Raw genomic sequence first — 9,982 nt, 5'->3', positions numbered from 1 at the left:
TAACAAGAAGTTGAAAGCAAATTCGCAAGGCCGAAAACATGCAAAAATAAAAACAAACAAAAATTTAAAAAAAAATGAAAAAATAATATAAAAAATGTTTAAGAATTGGCTAAATAAAGCCTTGGGTAACTACGCACAGAATAAAACTAAGAATCCTCCTACCAACAACATCGCCCCAACAGCAACTTGCGCGCGCTCGAGACCGCAGCTACACAAAACGCTCGCCTAGAAAACACAAACTTTTGGTGTCGCTGCTGCACGACTCGCTTGCCAGGCAGTTAGCCAACTTACTCTACTCTATGCCGGTTAACTCGCATAAGCGATTTTAATTGCCACAACAAGATCAAGACACGATTTGACGCAGCCTGCACTCCAACGCCACCTTAGCGGGAGCAGCAGCTGCCGGCGCAGACGCAGCCGCAGACGCAACTACTGGTACAGCTAAGGCAGAGCAAGCGGCAAATCCCCAATCGCAGTTGCTATTGTTATTGCTATTGCTATTGCTTGTGCTAGGCAAGCCGACGTTGCTGCCGACATTGGAAAAGCTGAAAAGGTATAAAAGGTTCGCTGCTCTCGCTGAGCGGCTCAATCTGATGTGAAACGTGTGCGCTTTTAGGTTGATTGCGATTGCAATTGAAAACGGGACTTTTTTTTGAACTGAATTAGTGTGAATTAAGAAGTGAACTAAATTGGCTGCATTTGGTGCGGAAAATAAGGTTAAAAGTACTGAAAGTGAAACGTTTGGCAAATCACGTACAAGAACGCCTACACTCGCAGAGCGGCAAATTAGCAAAACAAAGGAAAACATTGACAATTTCGCAATTTGTAGTGAATTTATCACTTGTTGCTGGTTGTTTAATATCCAGACGCGCGTGTGTTTGTGTGTTGTGCCAGCACCGGTGATAGCTTTGCATTCTCGACTCCTTGATCGTGAGCGTGTCCGGCAATTAGTTATTCATACAGATAACTGCGACGTGACGTGTGTGTGAGGACAGCGCAGCGCATAAGCAACGGACATCCTTTGCATACGAACGATTGCAATAGCAAAAACAATAACGACGGACTGAGTAAAAGAGGCCTTGCGGCAAAATCATTGAAATTGAAAACAATTTACAAATTCATAAAACGTTAAGTGGAACAAGAAATACATGTAAACACACACACACACATATATATACACACGTATAAGTGACGCACAAATTACAAATTGTATGAATTAAATAAATACAGAAATACATAAAATAATTAACAAATAAAGAAGTGCGTGGAACTTGAAGCCGAAATCGACGAAATCGAAAGCAACAAAAAAACGAAGCGATTGAAGTGCAGCAACATGGATGCGAAGGTGATTGATAATGACAAATGCACACATGTTTATATATTTATGTAAATATCATATATAGGGCTCTCCAGTAGGGGCGCTCGAAGTTTGACAACATCCAGCGATATTTTACCAAATTCACTGTTCTGTTCGCCAAACTCTCTGCGCGCTGACTTCGGATAGAAAATCATCTTCATCATCAAAATCATCATAAAACTAATTTCTTTGTAAAATAAATAAAGTTAAAAAATAAATTATTGTAGCGTACACTATGTTAGGTGTTTCGCCGAGTTCCTCCTCCTATTTGAGGTGTACGTCTCATCGTCAATTATCGCATTGAGCTCATCATCTGAGTTCACCATCTGAGTCCGAATGCTGTGTTTCAACTCTGGAATAATTGTTGGCTTATTCATATAGATTTTACTTTGCAAAAAACCCCTGTCTGGTCTACCAGTCCTTTTTCTATGCTCCACAGAATCAGTTTATTGAACTTATTTCACCAACCTTTGCATTGTCGACTCATTTCGAAGATTATTTTCACCGAAAAAATTACAAATTTTGCAATATGTTGACATTTAGGCGTCACTTTTAAACCATGTGCGACCAAAAATATGAGTAGACTTTTTCATTAAAGCAAATCAGCTCAAGTTTAACCGGATTTTTTTTTAAACTACTATAAATAAAAAATATAAAAAAATTAATAATATTATTAATAATTATTTCGGAAATACTCAAGGCACAGGTCATCCTGTGGATGTACAACGCAGTGGTTTTGCCAATTGTAACGTATGGATGACTGGTTTGGAAGCTGGGAAGCTCTGCGGAAGGGCTATAATATCACTAAACTGGGGAGGATGCAAAGGACTGCACGCATTGGCTTCACCGGAGCATGTAGAGCTTGTCCCAGTGCTGCCCTGAATGTCCTTTGGCATTTATTTCCCATCGACTCTCACGTTATTTCCAGGTTAACGGAGGTTGGCCTTCGGAGGCAATCTCTCAAGGGACATGGTAGCATTTTCGGGCAGTTAACACCGTATTTCTCTGAACTTCGAGTTCGAACTAGAGTTTGAGGGTCGTGCTAGGGCAATCTTTTCAAATAGGCAGGATTGGATCGAGGGAAAAATCTGCACCGAAGCTTGCACCTCTGTCTTGACTGACGGTTCCAAGAAGGAATCGGGAGTCGGAGTGGGGGTTTTCTCTAACTCAGTCAATTTATCTATATCCTTTAAACTGAGGAACACTGCTAGTGTTTTTCAAGCAGAAGTTTTTGCGATCCTGCAGGCATGCAAAATGCTTAGGGAACGCGGGAGCGAGGGAGATATTAACATTTTCTCCAATAGTCAAGCCGCGATCAAGGCTCTGACAACTCCTTTAAGGAGGAGATCAAATCTCTTGGCTGTGCAGGTAACATTTCTCGGATCTGGGTTCGGACATAGCAATATAGAGAGAAATGAAATTGCTGATGAACTTGCCAGGAAAGGGACTGAATTGGTCTCAGAGGCCTCCTACCCGGACATCGGCATCCCACTGACAGTTGTTAAAGTGGAACTGCACAAATTATTTCTCAGGAAAGCGCAGACAAGATGGAGTTCCATTTCTTCATGTGCTATTTCGAAAACCCTTTGGCCCCAATACGACATACGAAGAACTCAGAAACTCCTTCGGACTCCTCGTCATTCCATTTCCAAACTCGTAGCTGCGTTTACCGGTCACTGGACGATCGGCACACACGCGGAAAAGCTAAAGTTACCATTTAACCCCATTGCAAAAGCTGTGGGGACCTTTCAGAGAAGGAGACTGTTGCGCATTTTCTCTGTAAATGTCCGGGTTTGGCAGCTAGACGATGACGAAGATCACTGGGTACCTTTCTTCGACCGCCTGAGACTGTGCGTCAACCTAAATCCCATCACTCTTCTCCATTATATCAACAGCTCTTGTTGGCTGTGGAACTAGCAAAAACAAAGTCGCAGTCACTATTATCATTTAATTATAAATTAGAAATTAAACTAAATTAAACTCGTACGAATTTCTTTGTAAAATGAAAGCGTTTCAAACCAATCTTCCTGACGGCAGAGGTTTGAAAGGTCAAAACTGTTAATGGGGTTTGGCATCATGAGACTTGGTCTTTAAACATTAACGCAACAAACATCAAAAGATTCACGTCGAGCTCTAAAACATTCGTGAAACCCTCTTTTGAAGGTCTCGGGTATAGGGTGGTCCATCTAGCGATAGGAGTTTAATTTACATTCGCTATAAATAAAAAAAAATATGAATATTTTTCAAAAAAATTTGTTTATGGGAAGCCTTTTTTCATTTTCTTTAAACAAGGTAAATAATTTCATTCAAATGGCATCCAAATTTTGCACGACCACGCTTACAAGATAATATCCTTTTCATGAAAATTTCCATAACCGTGCTGCCCTATGTCCTCGATAGCCTGCCGAATTCCATCTTTGAGGTCTTTAATCGATCCTGGGCTGTTGGCGTAGACCTTCTCTTTCACGTGGCCCCAAAGAAAAAGGTCTCAAGGTGTTAAATCACAAGATCAATCAGAGATCACACGGTCCGGAAACATTTCCCGTAAAAGATCAATGGTTTCGTTGATTGTGTGGCACGTAGCGCCGTTTGCTTGACTGATGGAAATCTTTATTTTGATCTTTACGCGTTTCATCGCATGCCTATTTGTATAACACAGCTATCTAGTTCACAAGTGTCAAATATGATTGACGTACGACATCCTTTGCAAAGATTACAAATCTTCCTACAGTGCGATTAATTTTGAGCCACTTTGTCAAATTGGAGCTTCTGGGTGACCAATTGGCATCACCGTTTCGGCTGAAACGGCGGATTAAAATGCACAACGCTAGCAGACCTTCTGGAGAGCGAGTAGCGATTACACAGGGTGAACGATATGAACTATTCAAAACACCATAACTTTTTTGCGTGAAATTAGTTTTTATTGATTTCAAAAACAAAATTGTTCAAAAATTATTGCAATTTTAACATATATTCACTTTAGCTCGATATGACCACCTTTTGCTTTGACTATAGCCTTCAAACGGTCAAAAAATGAGTTGCATGCTGCACGAATATGATCTTTCAGCGCATCAATACTGGCATATTTTTTAGTCCTCACCTTGCTCTCCAAAATGGACCACATGGAATAGCCCATCGGATTTACCTCTGGCGAATTCGAAAGCCATTGTGTGGACGAAATGAAGTGTGGAGCATGATTTTTTAACCATTCTTGGTTCAAACGAGCTTTATGAGACGGTGCCGAGTCCTGTTGGAATGTCCATGGTCTACGACCGAAATGTTTGCGTGTCCACGGCTCTAAAGCAGCTTCTAAAACATTTTCCCGATAATAAGTCGCATTCACTTTGACACCAGGCTCGATAAAAACGATTGGAGAGCGTCCATCAGCGGTCACTGCGGCCCAAACAATTACTTGCGATGGGAAATTGCTTCGAGTGGCCGTATGAGCGTTCAGTCAAGTAAACACGATTATTTTGAGTGTTTATGCACTGCTCAATTCGAAAATTTTGTTCATCAGAAAACACAAAACAAAAACAACAACTCCTTTGCTCTTTCGCACCGAACTTTTTTTTGCTGGGGTGAAAGAGCGTGACCTTGTTTGGAACTTGTAAGCTTTGAGCTCATTTTTTAATATGCGTCGAATGCTGTCTTGCGATAGTTTCAGTTCTTAGGCCATTTTTCTTCCAATTCGACGTGGATTTCGTTCAAGTCGAGCCTTCACTTTCCGAACCGTTTCTGGCGTTGTTGCAGTTTTTTTTGGTCCACCTGCATAGCGTTTTGCAATGCTACCAGTATCATTGTAACGTTTTATAGTGCGATACACAAACATTTTATTCAATTTGAAGTGACTGAGCTCACGAACAATGGCTAGTTGTGATTTTCCAGCCAAATATAACGCAATCACACTATTACGTTTGAATTCCATCACAGAAAAAAAAAGATTCATCAAAACTGAGACGCAAAGGCTTTTGATGGCTTATAAACAATATATTGAACTGTCATTAGAACAATTTTGACGTTGACGTCATGAGCTGTTTTACAGATACAAGCAGTGTGAAGCTGGTAACACTTCATATCGTTCACCCTGTAGTGTAGAGTGTTTTCAAACAAGTATTTAACTTTAATATAAAATGAGTTAGTATCCTTTTTATATACTAGTTGCAATTGTACAATGATTCTGAAAAATGTCTTAGAATTGTTAATAAAAACCTAACACAAACACAAAATCGTTGTCGAAAGGACTCCAAATCAATTGTATTTATGCGGATTTCTCTAAAGCATTTGGCAGAGCGTCGCATAAAATTCTAATTAACAAGATTGCTTGACTTGGCTTCACTCCATCTTTTTATGTGATGGCTTAAGTTATATCTTACGGATGGATGCTGCGTTTTATATATCTCTGGGTTGTTGTTAAGCCACTTTATTGCTACTTCAGGTATTCCTCAAGGAAGCATATGAGGACCACTACTTTCTGTAATTTTTATCAATTAGCAAATTTATTTCTTACTCGAAGTTTATTACTTACTTTATGCGGTTGATATGAAAACCATTAAAGACTCATCGGATACTCTTAATAATGATATGATTTGAACAATTTCCATAGACGCTGCGTGAGATTGCGTCTCTCCCTAAATATTAAAAAATGTTTTCATTTTATTTTAGTTTATTTTCTAAGTTATGATTTATTTATTTATAGTTCTTTTTTTAATTTATATTTAATTTAAAAACAATTAAAAAGTGTAAATACATAAATTCACTTTGCCAATTTTCTTCTATATGCTAATGGTTTGAAAATATTTTCTGCGATTAGAAATATTGAGAGTAATCCAATCTTACAATCGGAAACACTGTGCTACAAAAAAAAAAAAACGAAATACACCTGACAAATTACACACTGTAGGTTGTTTATATGGTCGAATAATGCATACAAATATTTTTGTTATTTTTGTTGTACCCTCCAATTTTTATTTATTTATAAAAAACCGTTTTTCCAGATTTTGCGCGGTAATCTACGGATATCTCAGTCATTTTTTCACCGATTTTCAATATTTTATATGTTTTGAAAATGATATTGTCAGACCTTTCAAATGATGTACAACAAGTAATTATTCAAACTAGTTAGTTGTGATTTGATTAAATCTGGAGAAAGTGCTTTTTTTATAATTTTATTAACTTTAACAATTTTTTATTGCATAATTTTACAACAAAATTAAAGATGTTTGTTAATATTCTTTGAGTGCATTTATTAACGAAGAAATTAATGTATTACTTTCAATAATCGGATAAAAATTGCGTAAACTACGCTAGTTTTCCGTAAATAGAAAAAAATTCCTTGAATATCTATCCATTTGTGGAACCATAGTTTTTGTCTTTAATGATTATTTACTTGGAAAAATCACTGCATTCTTTATGTATTGACAATAAATGTTTGACAATGACAATTTATCATAAATTACAAATGAAAGGTTTACGTGTTTCTACATAATTTTGCGACATAATTTTCGCGCGATTTCTGAGGCGCAGAGACCCGCCTCCTCCCACGCAGTAATTTTACCTCTCTCTAATTCGGTAAGTTTTGAACCGCGTGGCATATTGATATTTATTTACTTAAAAAACGATTTAAATTAAAAGTTGTACTCAGCGAACACATAAATGCACTTTAAAGCTTCAATTCCTAATGCGTTCTATAGTTATGAAACGGCAAAAGTAGTAACGAATTGCTCTGACTCGTGCTCAAAGTAACGGTACAAACAAACACAAAAACACCACGATGAAGAGTTGTTGTTTATTGATACTAAGAAGAATAACGGTATTATTCCATATATTCATTTATTTTTACAGAGTACCTACATATTTTTGGAGTAAAGATCAAATATTCATGTTATGTGTCCTATAGTTATGAAACGCACCTTAGTCTGAAACAGCTATTAGACCAGTCTTTGGTTGGCAGTACCTTTTTATCTCCTTCTTCTAAAATCGCGTTTTTCTCAAGTGTGTTTTTTTGTTAAAATTGTTTATAAGTATAAAGTATCCCGAAGTGCTAACTGCTACGAAACCATCTTTAAGAGAAAATGAAAACAAGCTAACTGAAGTAAAAAAAGTAGATGATTCAAGATGTTGGTCGCTCAAACGCGAGACGAGCGATTCTTCTTTAAAACGACGAAGGTCGGGTAAACATTTTTAGAAAAAGTTAGGTATGTAAAATCAACAAAAAAATTTATATAAAAAACAGTATGATTGTTCTTTTTACTCCAAGTCAGAACAACTTCATCCCAATTTTCAAAGTTGACAAAAAATGTATGACCAATACATTGTACACACTGCAATACACATGATGGCCCATATTTTCTATTAACGAAAAACTAGCGTAGTTTACGCAATTTTTGTCCGATTATTGAAAGTAATACATTAATTTCTTCGCTAATAAATGCACTCAAAGAATATTAACAAAAATCTTTAATTTTGTTGTAAAATTATGCAATAAAAAATTGTTAAAGTTAAAAAAATGATAAAAAAAGTACTTTCTCCAGGTTTAATCAAATAAAAATCAGAACTAACGAGTTTGAATAATTACTTGTTGTACATCATTTGAAAGGTCTGACAATATCCTTTTCAAAACATATAAAATATTGAAAATCGGTAAAAAAATGACTGAGATATCCGTAGATTACCGCGCAAAGTCTGAAAAAACGGTTTTTTATAAATAAAAAAAAATTGGAGGGTACAACAAAAATAACAAAAATATTTTTATGCATTATTCGACCATATAAACAACCTACAGTGTGTAATTTGTCAGGTGTATTTTCAGTGTTGCACCGTGAAATTAATGCGCTCGTTCGCTAGTGCATTAACTCTGGCATCTCTCCAAATATCAAGAAATGTTTTCGTGTTACTTTTGCCAAGATTCAATCAGTTGTTCATCATCATCTTATAAAATATTTAATATTTTACTTTAATCTCCTCAAGAATTCAAAGGTCCGATCTTTGACTCCCATTTTTAAGTCAATAATCACATTAGCTTTGTTGTATCTACTTCTTCCTCATTCTTAAGTTTTATATGGCGTAATAACTCGACGTTCTCACACCCTAACATTCTCAAATTACTTTTCACTTCCTTTGCTCGCTCTAGATTAGAATACAAACATATCGCACTTGTTACGTTAAAGCGTAACAACTCAAAATCTGAACATTTTCAGTAGAGACGAAAAACTGTTTCCGTAAATATTAATAATATATTACAAGGAAAAAAATATATAATAATTAATTGCACGAAAATATCATTAAAAACGATATAACGGTTGTTTCATTCTTATTTGTTTAGTAGCTGCGCTAAAATAACCAATTTTAGAGTTGTTACTCTTTTCCTGAAATTTTTTTATACACTAAGTGGTGTTATTTTGAGTTGTCTCTGTTTAACTGAAAAAATAACACGTAACTTAAACAAACTTAAACAAACCGTTTGGTTGTAAACAGGCACAATTCAAAATGTTACACTTTATGTGACACAAATTTGTTCAAACACTTGGAGACAACTAAAAATGTAACTCTTTAGTTGAGACAAAAGAAGTCATTCTGAAAACAAAGAGAGAGTCATAACGGTTTTTTTAACGAAAGACTAGACAAACCACTGAACGATTTTTTCAGTGGGTAGAGATGACCACTGTACATTGTTTTCTTGCAAAAAACTAAAATTTGGAAATTTTGAGTTGTTACACTTTAACGTAACAAGTGCGATCTATGTGAAGGCCTCAGCACCAATTTGCAATTGAGAGAATTGGACTAGTACAAAAGGTGCTCCTTAAATATGGTATCCTCAGATCGTTAAAATTCTCAAATTCTATTGCTTTGATTTTGATTAACTTAAAGTCGCTAGAGCGTAGAAAGTCTATACTCTCACTGCCTTTTGTTTTTAGTGTAATTAAAGAAGAAATTAATTGTTCATCGCTATTACGCAGCAGTCACCTACTAAAACTCTAAGCAACACTTACGCATTTCATGTTAAAGTGCTCAACGCCAGTTATGTGCTTATGCTCGTATTGCCCGCGCACTCAGAGAATTAAATAAGATCGCAAGTTCTACATTCCGCTTCACTTTTTGTTGTCAAAGAGGGAATTTTAAGAATTTCTAAACTCTTTTTTTAATTTATTTAATATATTTATTTAACTATTTGTAGTTATTTAAGCTCATATTAGCTTTAAGTGGACTGTAAAAACTATTATTATGTTTTAGAATTGAATTAAACGAAATGAAATGAAATGAAAAGGAAACATTAACTATGTGCAGAGGAATATAAGAGAAAGTTAATACCGTGCATAATAATAATAAAAGTAGTACATAATAATAAATATATATACATACATATATATCACGTATTTGTATCAATCGTATAGGAGGACTGCTTTCATATGACCTCATGGATTCGGAGCATCATTCTTGATTATTATTCCAGTCAGGCTTGATTGTTCTGCTATGATTATTATTTTACTCAGGAATAGTATTAATGAGCGGGAGAGCTATGTACCTATTACGGATATACTTATATATATCAAAGGGTTGGTAATGAAATGCGAAATCACACACCAACAAATATTCGGTTAAATTTTCTCAAATTTCTTTTAGAAACCC

At 35.8% G+C, this 9,982-nt stretch overlaps 1 protein-coding gene across 1 annotated transcript in view; it reads left to right on the top strand.

The window, feature by feature from the left end:
* The first annotated feature begins 601 nt into the window (after positions 1–601).
* The window catches only part of LOC128855730 (uncharacterized), a 40,877-nt gene continuing 31,496 nt past the window's right edge, over positions 602–9,982 (top strand). Inside the window, exon 1 of the mRNA XM_054090883.1 lies at positions 602–1,345. Coding sequence (XP_053946858.1) covers positions 1,334–1,345 — 12 coding nt within the window. The 5' untranslated portion in view covers positions 602–1,333. The remainder of the gene's footprint in view (positions 1,346–9,982) is intronic.

This window comes from Anastrepha ludens, chromosome 2 (genome assembly GCF_028408465.1).
Source record: "Anastrepha ludens isolate Willacy chromosome 2, idAnaLude1.1, whole genome shotgun sequence".
Classification (NCBI taxonomy): Eukaryota; Metazoa; Arthropoda; class Insecta; order Diptera; family Tephritidae; genus Anastrepha; species Anastrepha ludens.
This window is presented reverse-complemented; position numbering and strand designations above follow the sequence as displayed.